Here is a 20260-nt window from a genome sequence, read left to right as displayed (position 1 = left end):
GAGTTGAAATACTTTGAGTCCAAATTGATCTGATGGATAGTAGTCATGTACAGCCACTCTTGTGATAATCTTGGTTTTGATTTCAGAGTGCACCATTTTTGTTGCACTCTGAAAAAATAATAAAGTTGTCTCTTTATTATTTTAGTATTTTTTAGTCTTAGAGTCCAATGTTTCCATTCATTGTATAATCACATAGTGATTTTATTTGTGTGTGATCACCTACAGTAATCCTCTTACTTTTGATATTTGCTATGTGGCCTTGTAAAAGAATTAGTGAATAGTATTATTAGCAGTGGCAAATGATGCAAGAAGGCAAGCTTATAAAGCATTTGCCAAAAAAAAAAAAAAAAACTTCCCACATTACCTACCTGTCTGTCCCCTGGTTCTAGTTTTACCTTGAATTAATTGAAACTACCCAACTTCCACAACAGAACGAAGTTTTGTTCCAACAATCAACCACCTGCTGGCTGATGGCAAACTTCACACATCCATCCTTCAACCATCCTGAATATGTGATTTTAGTGATGAGATTTGAAATGCAGCTGTTAGAGTGGTCTAATGAATGCACAGATTATAAACTAAATAATGAAACTAAATAATTCTAATGATAGAGGCAATGATGTTGAAGCTTACATTAGTGCCATGATTCTGCTACAGTCAGATGACACTGGAAAAGTTAATTTTCTACAGTTATGCTAATGATGTGTGTGTGTGTCAGTTGTTTGAATAATCATAACTGAATCAAAATCATATCTTCACTGATGAATACATTCAACTGAAAGATTCTATACATCATTCGTGGTTAAATGTTTTGTAAATATTTACTCCTCTGAATGTGGTGTAATAATAGTAGTATTTTATAAGGTAGCGCTTGAAAAGAAATTAGCATCTTCTTGAATTTCCTCTGTGATACTCTTTCTACATTTTTACTGTAATAAAATACAATTTAGTAAATAAACGTTCAAGGATGAAATAAAACAACACTCACCTCGAGCAGCGTGAATGCATGCCCAATGGCATGGAGATGCACACTCACAGTCACCCAAGAATGGGTGCCACTTTTTGTAAATAAATAAAGATAGAATTGGGAACCCACAAACACTTCAAGGGATCATTAGCACAGCCAGTTCTGCTATAATGGGCATTTTTGCAATGCAAATTTGCACTGATATATTAGGGAATAATTACGAAATCGTGTAACACGATTTCGTCTGCAAGTAACACCAGATGAATGAAAACTTGGCACCAAGCTGAATAGCGACCTGCACAGCAATACATACAAGTTTATGAAGCTTAAAAAATATCAAATATGTGAGAGCTATATTTCCCATTTACTGTAGTTGTATTGGTTGGAGACACACTTGTCATTTGCTGTATTCTTTTTTTTTTTTTTTTGGCTGATGCTGCATAAGCTTGCTTTCTTGCATCATATGCCTCTACTAATGCTAATTCACAAGATAACACGTGATATTGTAGGCCAACTCATGTTTTCAGGAGCTCACATTTTTCTGTTCGAACAGAAATTTCACGAGGCAGTACAGCATGCGTGGAGGAGCACATTTCTGGAGGCCAGTACCATAAAACAATAAAACATTTTGCATTTCCCGGTTTATTGGGTTTTTCTGTTAGTGGAATCTAATTATAAATGGGTAGTAAACTATCTTACTGCATTTGTGATAATACCGATAGCTGGAATTGTGCGGGTTTTTACGTTATTATGGTGAAATGTGTTTCCCCTTCCATGAAATCTTTAATCATATAAAAAACATAAATAAATTTTCAGAATCATCTCTTCATTCCTATTTTTTTAAGCTTCATAAACTTGTCTCACGTGTGTAATTTGTGCGTCTCATGTTTGTCGTCATTGATTGCTTATCTTCTTTATTGTTTTAAATTTTACAATCCAAAAAAAAAGAAAATGTCAGTGAAGAAATATCAATCAAGCAGAACATATCTTGTCAAGGTAAAGTGCTATATTTACTGTAATATTTATTTATTTATTAAAATTTAAGATATTTAAACCTGTGCTAGCAATTTTATTGGGTTTCTAACTTTTTTTTAGTGTTTTACTTACCAGACTGAACATTTATTTTGAGTGCTCTTCCCTATCCCTATTTTTTCCTTAAGCAGAACTGACTGCATTTGCAAACTTCAAAAGGGATTGTATATCAGCTATTGACCACTGTTCAGCAAAATGCCAAGTCCGTACTGTATGATCCAAACTAGATAGTAAATAACAAATAGAAATCAAAGTAAAAATTTAAGAATTAAAAAGCATGTCATTGCCACCATCCTATATAGGTTAAATAAGCAAATATAACAAATAAAAATAAAAATTTATACCTTGATGCAGTTAATTGAAATGTCTAAGCAAAATGCAGATATGCAAATTAACATTGAAATAAAACATAAAACAGATTTAACATAACTAATTAAAATAAAATAATTAATTAAGGCAAATAAACCAAATGATAGAATTCATAATAAAGAAATCATGTGGTGTCATCATCATCATCAGCCATTTTCAATCCACTGCAGGATGAAGGCCACTCCAGCACCTTTCCAGTTCCTTCTGTTTTGAGCACTGGCCATCCATTTACTACCCAAAAACTCATGAATTTCATCTATCCATCTCCGCCTTTGTCTTCCAGGTTTTCTTCTAGCTCCTCTTGGGTACCATTCTGTTATTTTCTTAGTCCATCTGTCATCATGTCTTCGAGCTATGTGTCCTGCCCAAGACCATTTTAGTTCTTTAGTTTTGATAAGAATGTCCTTTACTTGAGTTTGATGCCTAATCCATGTGTTTCTCTTCTTATCTAACAGTCTGATTCCCAATATAATTCGTTCCATTCTTCACTGTGTAGTTCTCAGCTTCTCTTCCATTCTTTTGGTGAGTGCCCAAGTTTCACTTCCATAAGTCATGGTGGGGAGTATACATTGGTTCATTATTTTACGTTTCAGACAAACTGGGATATTGCTCTTCAGTATGTGACTATATTTTCTGAATGCTATCCATCCAAAATTTATTCTTTTCTTGACTTCCAGCCATTTATCATTATTACAACTAATAACTTGTCCCAGATAAGTATATGACTCCACCTTTTCAATTACTGCTCCTTCAGTCATTATTTCCCTTTCTGTGGCATACTTGTTCATCATTACTTTTGTTTTAGCCATATTCAACTTTAGTCCAAAATCCTTACTAACTGTGCAAAACTGATTAAGATTTTCCTCTAATTCTTTGGGATTGTGTCTTATGACCACAATGTCATCTGCAAATCGTAAATGGTTTAGGTACTCTCCATTCACATTGACTCCTTTCTGCGACCAGTCTAATCTTCTGAAAGCTTCCTCAAGGGCAGCAGTAAACAGCTTCGGAGATATTGTGTCTCCTTGTTGAACTCCTTTCTCGATTTTAAATTTGCTACTGTCTTTGTCTAGTCTAATAAAGGAGGTAGCACTCTCATATATTTTCTTCAAAATCATAATATATGGGGTATCTGTGCCTTGTCTTTCCAGTGCCCGAAACATTGCGTTATGCTGTATGGAGTCAAATGCCTTTTCATAATCCACAAATGCCAGGCATAATGGTGTTTTATATTCATTTGCTTTCTCCATTAGCTGTGATATTACGTGAAGGTGATCCATAGTTGAGAATCCTGTCCTAAAGCCAGGTTGCTCTTTCGGTTGATTCTTATCAAGTATTCTTTCTAATCTGTTAGTAATGACCCTTGTGAACAACTTGTAGATGTGGGATAACAAGCTAATTGGTCTATAATTTCCAATTTCTGATATATCTCCTTTCTTATGCAGCAAAACTATGATCGCATTATTCCACTGCTTAGGCGTCACACCTTTTCTAATGCAATTTGTGAAGAGCCTTGCCAGTTTTTGTATTATGTCTCTTCCTCCCAATTTTAACAACTCTACAGTAACTTCATCTTCCCCCGGGGCTTTCTGATTCTTCATTTTCTTCAATGCATGTTCTACCTCATCAGGAAGAATATCGGGTATGTCGTATGTGTTGCTACTTTGCAATCCATCTTCCCCACTGCTGGCATCATTCCCTTGCTCCCTGTATAATTTTCTATAGTAGTCTTCTGCTATTTGAATTGTTTATAAGTACACCATCACTATTCTTCAGTTTCAGTATCATTTGTCTTTCTGTATTACTGCTCATGGCTGCTGATTTAAATCCTTTGTTTTCCCTTAATGCTTGTTCTACTTTTCTTGTGTTAAATCTTCTTATGTCCTCTCTGAGTCTCTTTCTAATGGCTTTGCATAACTCAGTATACTCAATTTTCTCCCTGTCAGTGTTTTTCTTGCTCTTCATTTGTTGTCTTCGGTTCATCATGACAAGTGTTTCTTGACTAATTTTTTCTTCTTTGGATTTCCTTTTCCCTATAAGTTTCTTGGGCTTTATCACTTTCAGAAAGTTGTAATATTCCTCATCGATATCTTGGTCCTGAGCGGTCTGCAGAAGCTCAAACTTGTTCTTAAGTTCCAGTACATACTGCTTTTTCTCTTCCTCTGTTTTCTCAAAGACCTTTGTATTATTTACTCGAGTCAGTTTTTTCCTTTCCTTTCCTACATCTATATCAAGTGTACATCTTACCATTCTGTGATCACTTCCAACATTTACCTTATTCAGGACAGTAACATCATTCACAATATATCTTCTGTTAGTGAGGATGAAGTCGATTTCATTAGTTGTTAATCCATTTGGGCTCTTCCATGTCCACTTTCTGTTCACCCTTTTCTTGCAAAAAGTGTTCATTACTGACAGTCCTTGAGATTCTGCAAATTCCACAAGTCTTTCACCTCTTTTATTTCTTTCACCAATTCCAACATTTCCTATAGTTCCTCTTTCTGCACTGTTTTGCCTTTTTCCAACCTTAGCATTGAAGTCCCCCATAATAATAGTGTAGTGGGTTTTCTGCTCATCTAGAAGACTCTCAATTTCGGTGTACATTTCTTCAACCTCTTCATCATCATGGCTCGATGTTGGTGCATAAATCATTATAACCTTTAGCTTGTACCTCTTAGAAATCTTGAGTATTAGTTTTGACACCCTTGGTGATGTACTTTTGAATTCCAAAATGTTGTTTTTAAAATCTTTATGGACCAGAAACCCAACTCCACCTTCACTCCTTTCACCGTTTCCATTGGTGTACAGCAGATTTCCACTTGATAAACTTATAAGTGATTCATTTCTTCTTCTTGTTTCAGCCAAACCGATGATATTCCAATTCACATTTTCTAATTCCTTTTCCAGCTCTAATATCCTGTCTTCACTGATGAGTGATCTTACGTTATAACAGGCCAAGTTCAGTTTCCGTGCATGGCAGCCTGGTCATACCCAGAGATTCTTAGCACCCTCTGCTTCCACTCTGATCCTCTCGCTGCCATAAGAGGGAGAGTGAAAGCTGCTGGGGACTGAGGGCCATTTGCTTTGTTGTACTGTCATATGCTGGAGGGTTTGGTCTTTTCCTCTTCACGCTGACCAGGCATCTTGAAGAGAACCACTCTACACGTTCGTTGCCACGTAAGTGACGTAACAGGGCTTACCATCGAGAAGGTGTGAATGAGTGGATTTTAGGGAGGCAGGCCAACTGGACTTCTCCTAAATCTTCTGTAATAGAGAGATATTGGATCCATCAGTGTTTTAGGCTGAGTGTCTGATAACACACAGGATACCTGTTCCCCTCTAAGCCCTGTATATATAATTTATATATACAAGGCTATTTATATAATTCTATTATATAAATGTATTCTATCAAACAAAAAAAAAAAATAGTCCCAGTGCATACAATCAAAGGGGTTTATGTACAGAAAAATATACACTGTCCAGAAAATGCATCACATTAAGGAATTTGCCCAGATCAAAGTCAGATTTGGGACTAAATCCAGGTCATCAAGCTGCAAGCGCCATGGGTCTTCACGGCCAGTGGTTTCAAATAATCTGCATCACCAAGAAGGGGAAATCAGATGTCAGAATCAGTGCCATGTGGTGATCAGTCTCCACATGGAAGATCAGTAACCACTGGGGCTCCTCACAAACCTGGATTAATATTCTATTTTTCAAGGATGCCAGTCAGCTCAAGCTCTGTAAACCAGATCCAGATGGTCAGAAAACTACTTTAGAGCAAGAAAAAAGAATACAATTGACAAAAAATGACAAAGAACTCTCTAGTGTATGTAATCCTGTGCATTCAAACTGTTATCAATCCCTAATAATAAATGGATTCGATTCTGTGCAGGCTTTGTGGGTGTTCAAATCCCACAAAGCCTGCACAGAAGGAATACAAATTTTACTTGAGTGTCATTCTAGAAGACACAATAGGTGATCTTAACTTCTCTAATAACTATTTTAAAATCCAAGTACTCCAAGATGAGAATCAACTTAAGGTTCCATGACACAGCAGGTAGTCAAAGTCAAGTTCAGTGACACAGCAGATAGTCTGCAACATTCAAATATGAGTCAAAAATTACCTTGAGATAATCTTCTGATCCATTGCTTTGGCCATATCTAATTTGAAATTCCAGTTGGCCCTTAGGATTTTCACTCTCATCTGGCCAAAATGAGCCTAAAAAATTAATTTTTAGTCCAATATAATTCCCAGAAACTTAACCAAGAAGCTATGAATAAGTTCCTGGTCATGAATATGAAGATCTAGGTTCACCAAATCATGAGACAAGCTAAAATCATATGCTTTATTTAATTTGAATCATTCTCAAGGTCAGAACACAAAAGTTAATACATTAATTTACTAACACTTTTCTGAACCAATATATTGAACTCCAACAATGTAAAGTTGCAAAACCTAGAAGGATGAACTCTCAAAACAAGGGCATCAACATATGACATAAAATTTACATTTCTCAACAAAAATAGAGCAATAGAATGAAAAGGTTAAGGGGCACTTGGTACATGGTATAAAAAGGTTTACATGGTCTCATTGCTTTAGAAGATTCATTAATTTTTTTGCTGTTATTTGTATAACTTGTTGAGTGACACAAATAAATAACATACATAAATTAGTATAAATGCTTAAAATACCTTCCAGAAATTTTTGATATCTCTGATGGGTGCCAAAAGTCTGTTAACCCTGTAGTGGGCATATTATTGCATGCTATCAACTAATTTCAATATGGCATCACTATTTTTTAATTGTAAAAGTGTATATCAATTAAAAAAAATGCATGTTGGAGTGCAAAATGTGGTGTGCTCCCATACATGTATAATTTTCTTGTAGAATTTTCATTTCCACTTCAGTTTCACTTGCTCCATGTTACTGATGCACTGTGAGTTATTGAGGAAATTTTTTTTTAGATAACAAGATTGTTTTTTCTAAAGATATTATTTGTTTGTATTATTAAATATAGTGTCAGTGTTTGTTTCAATGAAGTGTTGTTAAGTGGGTTGGAATGCCATACTGTTCTTTTTCTGAATGAAAGGAAGGTGTGGTAGCATTCTTAGTCTTCTGAACTGGATAAATTGCAGTGAAAAATTATGAAGACTTTATTTGCAACTATGAATTCACAATTGTGTCACCTCCTGTTGAAGACTACCTTGATGGGATTGTATAATTTACTTGTGAAGTGCTGCTATCAGAAGGATTAATTGGCCAGTGACTTTTAGTGACTGTGTTCTTATGTGCAGTGTGCATTTTAGCACATTGTAGTACAGTACAGTGGCTGCCAACAGAAACTTGTACAGCCAATTCTGCTTAGCTAGAACTGCTGGTCTTTGGATATTACTTCTGTTAACTGTAGCAGGCTCATTTTTGAAGAAAATTTGTGGGCTCCTGTAGAGATCTAGACCACCACATGGGCCTGCTTGTTGATGTGGTTATCTTAGGATTTACACGTTCGTTCTTGTATCAGCTACTTAGGCAGATACTGTAGTGATTAGTTATTTTCAATGAATAACTGTGAGAGATAGGACTATGGCTTTGGATACCAATGTTTTTAGCGGGAATAATGACCATCCTAATGACTACTTAACATTAAAATTTGCTCTTGAAGCATGAGATTAATTGTACGGTTCTTTGAGTGTTTGTAGACTGTAGGCAAGTTGGATGACTGTAATCAATTGTTTGGACCTACTGATTGCTATGGTTGACCAAGAACATCATTTACTTTAATTTCTCTCTTCTCTCACTTCTTCCCTATCTTTACTTTCCTGTTCTAGCTTTTCCAGTTTCTTCTCTTTGTTTGTCTTACTCTTCCATACACTCCTATGGTGTTATGAAGATAAGTACTTTGTTGTTAGGTATGAAAATACCTGTGCTAGATAGTAGCTCCATGTGCCAGGAATGGAAACTAGCTTGCTGCAGTGGGCTAGGCTAAGTGGCCAGTCACACAACACAAACAACATAATTCAATACTACACTACATTACTCTGATTGGCCTTTATCTGCATGGTAGCTACACATAAAACATGCAGAGTTACCATAGTTTGGTTGGGGTTGCACATAGCAATAAATAAATAAAATATCCAACATAGTGTCAGTGGTTGTATCATCCAATATGTCTGAGTAACGAATATTATTTTTAAAAACAGTTTTAAACTATTTCTTGCTTTTTCCTCAAAAAAATATTGTGTTACACATAATGTGAAAGCACACTTGTTTGCTTGACTTTTTGTTATATTATTGCAGGGTTAATTATCTGTCATTAAAAAAACTGTGGTTAATTTCACAGGATTACAACATGGATATGGGAAAAGTCCTTATCTTAGATGAAGATGACTTTTTCAAATGTGAATACTCATAACGTGCAGAGAAAACTATGGCTTGAAGCATGGAGCAATAGTGCTTCCCAGTATTATAACATTAATATGAATATTAATGTTATAAAATGTGCACCAAGTCATGGTGTACATTTTCTTAAATGGCTTACAATAAACTGATGCTGGGAGAGTGCAGAGATGTTTCATGTTCAGTGGTTAAGTGAAATTTATATTTCTGATTCAGTGCAGAAACTAATCAAAGGTCTCTATACTGATTAGTGTCATCATATATATTAGAAAATTAATAACTAGAAGCACTGCTAATACACTCTTCATTCACCCATAATGCTCTACTAGTAATTTCAGTATATATTTATTTAATAATGTTAATGATTCCATATTAGCAAATTTGCTACCAATTCTTTGATGTCTTTATATGATTTAAAATCCATTCTAATAGTGTGTTTATTTATCAGGTAGTTCGGTGGAAGGCAGAAGACTGTTCTAGTCTCACCACCTCTGTCAGCTCTGTTTATTCTTCCAGTTCGTATCAAGCTGGAAGTGATGAAGAAGAAGTAGGCATGGCTAGCCACCGATGTTCCCGGGTAAGTATAGGTACAAAATATATTTTACGTGGCTGTTTGTGCAGAGCAGAATATTTCTATTTGTTAAGTATTTTTTATAAGTAATTGATGCCCAATTACTTATAAAATAGGATCTAGATAATTTGGGCAGATTGGCTAAGAAGTGGCAACTGAAGTTTAACCTCGACAAATGCAAAGTACTACATATGGGTAGAAGTAACCCCAGAGAAACATACCAACTGTGTGGTACTACACTTAAGGTGGTAGAAAATGAAAAAGACCTGGGAGTAATTGTGCAGGCAGATATGAAGTTTTCTGAGCAATGCAGACAGGCTGCCAGGGCAGGTCATGGGGTTCTGTCAATGATATATAGGAATTTTGCTAGCAGGGAAAAGGAGGTGATTATCCCTCTGTATAAGGCAATGGTCAGGCCATGGCTTGAGTACTGCGTACAGGTCTGGAGGCCTCATTTTAGGAAGGATGTAGATTTACTTGAGCATGTACAGAGAAGGGCAACAAGATTGGTGAGGGGAATGAAGGGATCCTCTTACCAAGAGAGGCTTAAGTTCTGCAAATTGCAGTGGCTGGAGACTAGGCACCTGCGCGGTGATCTGATTGAGGTATATAAGGCCTTGAATGGATTGAGCACGCTGAATTCTGATGGGATCCTTCCACTTGTTCAGATTACGAATCTAAGGGGGCATAAATTCAAATTAAGAAAAGACAGATGTAGAATAGATGTGCGGAAATTTTCCTTTAGCCAGCGGGTGGTTAATTGCTGGAACAAACTTCCATCTGTCGTTGTGGAAGTTGATAGTTTGAATAAATTTAAGGAGGAACTGGACAGGCATTTGGAGGGAATGGTGTGATTTTTTTTTTTTTTTTGGCTGATGCTGCATAAGCTCATACATTTGCTTTCTTGCATCACATGCCACTACTACTACTACTTGATAGAAATATCTAGTAGGAGCAAAAGCAAACTGAGCATTTTGTAGACCCAATATACTCATAATATTACTTGAACAAAAGTTTCACATTTGAGACCCATTAATAATTATGAAACATTAAGACTGACCAGGTTATTTGCATGTCATATATTCAGAACAAGAATATTCATCAAGGTTATCACCATAGTGCACCTTTCTAGATGGCCATTTCCCTGCTATCTGACACCACCAATGGGAAGCAAAGCAACCCTGGATTATGAATACACAAATCATATAAATATGGTAAAAGACTCCTTTGAAAAAGATAAAAAAAGGAGTTTTCATCAATATATCTGCTTTAGGTGCCTTGCTTCCCATTGATGAAATGCCAAAGTGCACAGAAATGGCAGTCTGGGAAGTGGTTTTGTATTTATTTGTATTTTTAGGTTTATCAAATTTTTTCCTGCCTACTTCTCATGCAGCAAGCTAGTTAATAGTTTGTGCTTCATTAATATTACTAGGAATTACAGTAGTAACTTTTTAACTCTTTGTTCTCTATGCTACTTGTAACAATGATGATTAGTAAAGGAAGTAGCAATACAAGAAGCATTATGGGCTAATGAGAGAAGCATGTGGCAGTGAAGCAGAAGTATTTAGAAGGTGGCAGTGTGAAAGGTGTTTCTTATTTTTCAAGTACAATTTGAAACTCATTCCTTTTTGACTCTCCTATAAATATCGGATCGTAAAAATACCGAGATGATCTCATCTTCCTTCCTATTCAACCATTAACTTTTTGCAAACACTAATCCTAGCTACACTTGTCAATGAATTTGAAAGGCTACGTTGCTTTGGAGCATCTATCATTCACAAGGAAATTATTGATATTGTCATGTTGAGACCTCATATGAAGTTTCACTCATTTATATGTCATATCAATCAAGTAATACTTATGTGTACTTTCAATAGCATCTGCAAGTATTAGAAAAATTTGCTCAAATTTTAATTTATATCAGTGATTCCTTGTAAAGCTGCAATCATAATGGTCACTGTGGAGAGTTCCAGAGGGGTGGGGAACTAGCATGTGCGCCTGATTTTTCTACTTACTCAATTTTACAAAGTGAAAATTTGTTTACACAGTGAGAAAAATGTAACATTCCTTGCCTCCTTTATTAAAGCCAGAATTGCACAGCTCTCTCTCTTTCTCTCTCTCTCTCTCTCTCTCTCTCTCATTCATTGTTCAGCTAATTGGCATGCTCTCTCTTGTCAGCTAGGTTATTAACATTAACAGAGCCTTCATATTAATTTTTTACAAAGCACTTAATACTCTTTATCATGAATGGTAAAAAGTTGCACAGTAAAAACACACATATGATGGTTGTCTGAACTGTTATGAACCTTTGGTTTATTTTGTGGTCAATTACATTTACATTTCATTTTCAACTTTATACACTTAATTCACAAGTCACAGATTGTTTGCTATGTAGGAATATGTGCTTTTTGATCACAGAAACATAAATACATCAACCTAGAGTAATTGCCAGCAAAGAGTATAGCCTCTAGCTCAACAGTGCTTAATCACAGAGGCTTGTTTTCCTATAAGAGATGTGGCAGGTATCTAGAGGAGATGGACTCCTCTGAACCCTGTAGGTGAAGAAAATTATTTATTTTTTTTTTTTGCTTTATGCGCACGTGCATACAGTGTATGGCTGCCTGTAAAGTGAGCTCTTCGTATAATATGCAATTTTAATGATTCTTATCTTTCCAAGTATGAAATTTATGTCAAATTGTCTGTCTCATTGTCACGGACCTGATGATCACGTCTACTGAACTTGATGGTTACCAGGTAATCTTTTATATTAATTTGATTTAAGACTGTTACTAAGAATATAGATGCTGGGATATTGTGTTGTGTACAGCACAACGTCAAGCTAATCCCTTCTCTGTATGTTGGAAGGGCAAGGTCAAAGGTGTGCCTAATACACTAATTCCCAAGGGTAACCTGCTAAAAGGAAGTAAAGTTAATCTTTGCCTCCAGCTCTCTCAGCGGAACACTCTCTTTGTATAGCCTTATCTTTGATCACGCGCTTCGTGAAAACTGAACTTAAAATCTTTGGAAACAGAACACAACATTAAAATGACAAACAATCAAAGTATCTGTGCAATTTGTAAAGCGAAATCAACTGTATTTCTCAGCTGCCTTTTGTGCCAGAAGGGTTTTTGCAAGCCATGCACCCCCACAGTGCTATGAAAATTGAATAAAGAACGGCGAAAAATGTGGACATGCAATCTATGTAATAGAAACAGCGTAACCAATGTAGATAATGAATCTGTAAATCCACGGAAAGTAGATGGCAGCACCATAGCCACTGATGTCAATAAATCCCCTTCACTGACGTCATTACCGCCTGCTCAACCTCCTCATGACTGTGGTATTAACGACAGTGGAACCAAGGTCATGTCTAAGGAATCCAGCACACAAACCAGTATGCTTGAAAGCCAGAAGGTCAACCTAGACCAAGTAATCATCAATGATTTAATATCTAGAAGCCTTACAGACATCACCAAGCACACGAGAACTGTCACAGCCCTACAAACAGATAATTCAAGGATCGTGTTAGGCAAGATGGAAAGAATGTCTGAAAACGTCACTGACCTCTTCTCGGAAAGCCAGTTCCTACGGGTGCAAAACGTAGAGATCCTCCAAGAAGTATCCCAACTGAAAAGCCAACTTGAAGTATTTAAGAGCAAGAGCATGACCGTGAACTATACCCCTTTGAAACCTGGCCGAGAGATAGGACTTCCGTTTGCCTCTTCTCTGCCAACCAATGAAATGAACAAAACCTCACCATTCAGTTACAGCAGCAGCCCAATGATAACCCCTGTCAGTTAGTATGGGGGGACACTAAAAGAAAGTGATGTACCTGAACACTATCACATTGCCACACTGACAAAGAACCCAATGCGGAATCAGAAAGAAACCTATGAAGAAGCAATTGACAAAAGTAATGTTGAGAGTGAAAATCCTCCAGCTTTTCAATAGCAGATCTAACATGCACCCCTCGCCAAAGCAATGCACCAAAACAAACCTCGGATGGATCCATAATTACACCTATTAGACATCCCAATTATGTTATTAAAAACTATCATGAAATCAATACGGAAGCTCATTGCCATACTGACTCTGGCCCACACTCCTGGGCTGAGGTTGTTGCTAGGCGATCTCCTCATGTATCCAGAGGGAACATGGCTAAAGAAAATTACAAAACCCAAGAGACAAGGGTAGTACTGCAGACACGAATAAACAGGAGATCCTGATGATCACGTATAACTGGGACAGCTCCAAAACTAACTGGCTCCAGTCCAGCAGGAAAGCAGCACATGTTGACCAACAACTCACTTGCAGAAGCCTGTTCATTTCATGATTGGCTCCACAAGCAACCACAGAACAGGTTAAAAATGGCATAAAAGAAAATCTAAACCAATCTGTTGATGTATCCCAATTGCCCACAAAATGGTCTTCCCATTCATCTTTTAGATTAGATTGCAACATAACCCAATACAAAATCTTGATTCAGCCATCTGCCTGGCCTCCTTTTATCAATCCCTCGCCTCATCAGGACTTTTTTCAATCCCCCGCCTTAAGGCATCAGCAGCACAGTGAAATACTGCATGGTCACATTAACGGTACAGGTAACTCAACTAGCTGACTCAGCACGGAAATTGTGGATGGAAGACAATACACAATTCCTGTGAGAATATCTCAAAGAGACATCTCCAGAATAGAAAGAAACAGACCACAGAGGCAGAAAGTACTAAGGAAGATCCCCAGATGTAATAGCCTGGCCCTCTTCTATCAGAATGCCCGTAGCATCCGTAACAAGCTTGAAACTGTAGAAGATCTTTTACTATCGCACAGTTATGATGTGCTTTGCATAACAGAAACTTGGCTTGACCATAATGAAGAGGATTTTCCATTTGCAGTTGCAGCTGGTTATAATATGATTCTTTGCTCCCGACAGGACAAAGGATGGGGTGGAGTGGGACTTTTCTATAAAACACCACACATGGTTGTAACAAAGGATTACAAAAGCCATTCTAATAAGTTTGAAGAACTAATTGCGTCATGCCAATTTAAAATTGCCCACATTTTTAAAAAAAATTTTTTTATTTCGTATGATGTGATCAATACACGAAGGAACCAGTTTTTTTTTTTTCTTGCTTCCTTCGTGTATCGTGGCCGGGATATCCAACCAACCGGTTGGTTCGGCACCATCATGATATCCAGCCCGAGGCGGGAATCGAACCCGCGACCTTTGGGTTCCAGGCAGGCGCTTTACCTACCCGGCTATCCTGGTCGGTACATTGCCCACATTGATATTGCAGTTATTTATACACCCCCAGGACCCAATGCTGAAACCATTGATGAGATAACTTGTTGGCTCATTCATTGGGCCTTGTCCGTCGGCAAGGCACGTAATCTGTGGAGACTTCAACTTATCCACTCAACTTGTGCATCTTCAGTCAAGAATGCTAAATAGCCTTCATCCATTAGGAATCTATCTAATCAATCAGCTCCCGACAAGGAGTGACAACTGTCTTGATCTTGTACCATCATCAAGCGACTGTGAACTTGATTCAATAGCAGAAACTGCCTTTCAATCTGATCATATGCCAATTTTCATTAACGTGGCTTTTCCGACTCCAAACTACAGTGTCTCGACTAGGGTCCACACAAAGGTAATAACCAGCCTGAAATTAATGAACACTAGTAAATGCCTTGAAGCAGCCACTGCAATTCCTTGGAATGTACTTCAGCAAGGTGATAGCCAACTTGCCTTGGATCTGTTAACTAGCTGGCTCATCACAATTTACAAATTTGCAGCCTCAAAGAAAATAAGGATCTTAGAATGCACGAGAGGATGGTGGACTCCTGAGCTCAGCAACAGCTTTAAGATTAAACAGCAACCCTACAAACAATGGAAAAGAACAGGACAAATTCCAGACTGAATTGCTTACTCTAAAGTACGAGCAAGCTTCAATCGACTCAAATCTCAAGCCATAAAACACCACGTTGAAGTCACACTATGTAAGGATGCCCCATCATACCTACAGAAACATTGTGATCTCTCCTCACAGCTCGATCCTGATGGCTGGATGGACTTTATTGCACGATTTCAGCGAGGTAACCGGAGTCCAGTGATATTCCTCTGCTTGAGCAAAAGATGAGGTTTTGACATGATGTGATTGATTCCTTTGCTGGAATACAACTTTCAATTGTTTGAACTTAAAATGCCTCTCCATCTGCTTGGCAGTATACATTGTGCAAATTATACCAAAGATTTATAGAGATTTAATTAGTTAAAGTCAAGATCTCCCATGAAGTTCCTGCTTCTTCTGTATTCTGACCATTTGTAAGAAAAGTAAATTTTTCCTGCAACTAGTGTTGTAGGAAAAATTTACAGCAAATAACATTAAATTGTGTTTATGATTAATACAGTAATATGTATAATAATTTTTTAATAAGTATTAGTAATGATAAGGACAACAGTGATGATCTTTGAATGTAATTAATTCTAACAATAATAGGACCCAGATTTGACAAGTGAGAATGAAACAGACTCTGAGATGGAGAGAAAGAGGTTTGTGGAACAGTGGTTGCAAAAAGCTGAACAGTCTCCTACTGAAGCTAAGGTATGAATCTTGAATTTTGCTTTTGTAATCCACTTTTATGCAATCTTGGATATAGCCATATATGATTATTTTGGTTATTTCAGCTATTCAGTTTTGGTTACACTGATGAAAAAAAAATTTTGAATATGTTTATTTAAGCATATTTGCAATAGCAATAATTCTGATTTAAGACAATAACTCATTATTCTTTTGTATGTTTTTTCCTTTGTGCATTTGGACTCCAGAAACCAGTTCATACTTTGCACAACCTGATTTTTCATCCAAGGGAAGGTTGGCACCATGTCTGTATACAATATTTTGAACCCTAGATTACTTTTCATTGCTTGAATATAATAGTAATATCCGTGTGATTAAGTTTTTGTTAAATAAGTGTGTTTAAAAAACAATAAAAACGTTTTTATCAAATGTTAAATTCCAGTAATTTAAAAATTACACAAAAGTTCAAAGCAATTTATTGGAGTGATTTACAAAGTAAGCTGCCAAGGTGTTTTTAATTGTAACTTACAAATCACATTGCTCAATCACAATAAAAGGTAGCACGTTAAAGAAATGTACAAAATGTTAGTTTAAAAAGTGTGTTTAAAAAACAATAAAAACGTTTTTATCAAATGTTAAATTCCAGTAATTTAAAAATTACACAAAAGTTCAAAGCAATTTATTGGAGTGATTTACAAAGTAAGCTGCCAAGGTGTTTTTAATTGTAACTTACAAATCACATTGCTCAATCACAATAAAAGGTAGCACATTAAAGAAATGTACAAAATGTTAAAAAATAAAAAGAACAAAAATTTAAAAATTTTCAAATCCAGAAAAATAAATTTAGAAAAGGGAAAGAGAATTTTTGCATTTTTCATTACTTTCGTTTGTTCATTATCAGAGTCCTTTGGTTTCTATGCCATCTGCACTACAGGTAAAGCACTAGTTTTGGCTAGTGTAGTAATGAGAATTTTACAGCACTAGCCACATTCTAAAATTTAAAACTCTCAAAACCAGAAAAATAAATTTAGAAAAGGGAAGGGAAGCAAAGAACACTTTTTGTGCCTAACTTATCAGAACAGTAAGGCTAATGTTCTTCAGTTTGTCATGCATGAAATACTGAATTTCTTCAGACAATACCAAGTGGTTTTGCTAGTGCAATATGCCTTCTGCATGGATGGCACAAAGGTACTGCACTAGTCAGACTATTGCTTTACCTCTAGTACAGATGACATAGAAACCAAAGGACTCACTCTGATAATGAACAAATGAAAGTAATGAAAAATGCAAATTGTGTAATCAGTAGCAATTCATATGGGTGCCACGGAGGTGGTAATACAGTGGATTCCGGTTATTTGGGCCACCGGTTAATCGGGGCAGCCATTTATTTGGGGCAAATCTTAAAAAACAGAACCCAATTGAGAAAATAGCCAGGATCATTTAATTGGGACAACATGCCGTTTAATCGGGGCAGGAGACTGCAGCACTGGAGATTACCTTATGATTGTCTCTGACTGTACCACGTGGTTCGGTCGGATTTCTGGAGGTCACAACCATAAAACAATTAAAAACAATTAGCAGTCACCTGTTTATTGGGCTTCTTTGTTAGTGAAATCTATCATAAACGGATAAGAAACTCGATCTTATTGAATTTGCAATAATATCGATAGCTGGAATTCTGTGGGTTATTATGTTGAAATGTGTTTACACTTCCATGAAACCTTGAATCATATAAAAAAATTAATTTTCAGAATCTTCTCTTCATTCCTATTTTTAAAGCTTCGTAACTTGTTATTCCGTTCTCACTTGCACGTATCATGTTACTTGCAATTTGTGTGCCGTGTTCTTTGTTATTGATTGCTTATCTTTTTACTGTTTTAAATTTTAATCCCCAGCCACAAATGTCAAGGAACAGAAATGTCAACTAGTTCTAGTTGACATTTCTGTTCAGTGACATCACTGACATTCTGTTCACTGAGACAGTATGTATTAATTATTCTGATTATCACATATATCTTTCCGATTTACATGTATCATTTTAATTGGTAAGGTAATAAAGGGTGAATTTGTACTTAATATGTCTTTACTTTTATAGCCTGTGGATAATATTCCTCCTATTTTCACTAATTAGAATCGCTGTTTAATAGAATTAAAATTCAATTCACAAATGTGATCACAATGACCAGCGCTTACTACACATCATATAGTAAACGGTACTTTACTGTGGTGACTCCAATCATAATGTGATTTGATTGTATAGTGAACCAATTGTAAAGTGAGGGTCCATTGTATTTTAACTATTTACGTGAAACTTCGGATAATTGGGGCAGCTGCTTAATCGGGCCAAAATGCACTAGTCCCGATGTGTTCTAAATAACTGGAATCGACTGTACTTAGAGTGATGTGGCAATTTTTCTGCACCTGTAGAAAATCACGTGGTTTTTCGGGCGCCTCTGTAACCAGGTGGGAAGGAGCAGCAGTGCGTGTAGCACACGCTTCTTGATTAGACTGGGGTTCGAGCCTGTTACCACCAAATACGGAGGATGCGGAAAGGTCAGGGAATGACCACCGCATATCTCGGAGCAATATGGCTTTAGTTGCTAATGCTCCTAAAACCCAAATAACAACAACAACAACAACATGGTTTTTCACCTTCATGATGTCCAATGCTTATTCAGTATTATCCTTAAAAAAAAGTCACTTGGTTGTTTCGTTTAGGTATCTCTATCCAATGGTTTCTTCCATTTATGTGAACCCTTTCTTTATATAAGATTAAACAACAATTTTTTCCAACAGTTAATAACCCTTTCACTAAAATAGAATTTTCTTACATCCAGTCTATAACTAGCCCTCCTTAATTTAAGTGCATGTTCTCTAGCTTATGCCACATCTGAAGACAAAAAACATCCCCATTATTTGATTTACTAAAGCTTTAAATGTCCTAATCAAGTCACCACACAGTGTCTGGTTTACTTTTATAGCCTGTGGATAATAAACCTTGCAATCCACAAAAATTTCTCTGAAGTTGCTTTCTATAGGATGCCTCTTTATATCAGTAACTAATCTTGTTGCAGTTTACTATACCTTTTCTAGCAGATCCGCATCTTCCTGAAATAGGAGTTCCAAATATGTATACAGTATTCAAGATGTGACCTAACCAAGCTTTATATAATGGAATAATTATCTCTGTTCTTACTAGAAAAATTTCTGTACATTATAGAGACAACATTGTGTGCTAATTTTCTTTCCCCCTTTCAACTCTCTCCTTTTTATCTTTCTTTCCTTATTTCTTCTTTCTCTTTCGTCATCCTACTTTGAGCATTGGCATGTCCTGGTTGCTTCAGTCATATAATGACTATGCTATTTAAACTAATTTGTGTCATCCACTGTTAAGTTTCACAAAGGGACAATTTGCCTTGAAAGCCTCTTAGAATCTGTATTTTTAATACTTATTTTATTTTGTTTACTCTTAATTGATCTTATTCATAATATCTGTGTATTTTTTTAACTGGCATGATCTTTATCTTGTTATATTCACATGTGTCATTTTTTATTAAAGTTTGTGTTGATTGTTACAAGAAATATTTATTGATGTGACTCCCAATGCTCAAAGCTGTTTTCTAACACTGTGCTATTCTAGCATCCTATCTACACTGTGCGAGAACCTGCTGGTATCAAGCCTTTTTGTTGTGAACTGGCTTAAGTTTGTTGTTTCCAAGTAATAAGATAATCTTGGATTACTGTTATCCAAATACGGAACCTTATATTTCCTAATACTGTAGTTTTTGTACATTTTTGCTTTCCCATCACTTATGTCACATCAGAGTGACTTAATAATATTTGAACAGTTCTCATCTACAACAAGCAATGGTTGAAAATTTGAAATGACAACATGTGCTTGTGAGTAGATAGATATACAATTACAGTATCCATCCTATGCAGGCTTCTTGATGGTAATCAAGCTGTGCCCATTCTTGAAATGCCTTGTGAGATTGGTAAAGTTGGTTTTTTTGATTTACATCTACAATAACTTCAGCTGATGATTATATACTTGAATTCATTAATGGTGATTCAGACAGACTTTGAAGGAATGTTTATGTGGATAATATCATGACCTGTCGCACTATATCCCAGCTCTCCTAAATTAAAACTATCCCCTCTGTAATTGCAGATTTGCAAAATTTTCTGAGCCAGAAGCAGAATCACAACTAAAATGTAATGAGGTAAACTTAACTTGAGTGTAAATTCTTATAATTAGAACAGAACAATGGCATAAATAATTTAACTGTACTGAAATAATTCAGAAGCACACATTACTACACTCAATAAACATAAAGGCTTTGCTCCAT

General features: G+C 36.2%; 1 protein-coding gene across 2 annotated transcripts in view; it reads left to right on the top strand.

The window, feature by feature from the left end:
- Window positions 1-20260, top strand: part of LOC150082237 (uncharacterized) — a 142506-nt gene that overhangs the window by 107280 nt on the left and 14966 nt on the right. For both annotated transcript variants that reach the window (XM_090379195.1, XM_090379194.1), the window contains exons 8-9: window positions 9211-9339; window positions 15831-15935. In XM_090379195.1, coding sequence (XP_090235321.1) covers window positions 9211-9339; window positions 15831-15935 — 234 coding nt within the window. The remainder of the gene's footprint in view (window positions 1-9210; window positions 9340-15830; window positions 15936-20260) is intronic.

The sequence above is a fragment of the Mastigoproctus giganteus genome, chromosome 8 (genome assembly GCF_048544385.1).
Source record: "Mastigoproctus giganteus isolate SK-2022 chromosome 8, ASM4854438v1, whole genome shotgun sequence".
NCBI classification, from domain to species: Eukaryota; Metazoa; Arthropoda; class Arachnida; order Uropygi; family Thelyphonidae; genus Mastigoproctus; species Mastigoproctus giganteus.
The sequence above is the reverse complement of the archived record's forward strand: the minus strand, read 5'-3'. Positions and strand labels throughout refer to the sequence as shown.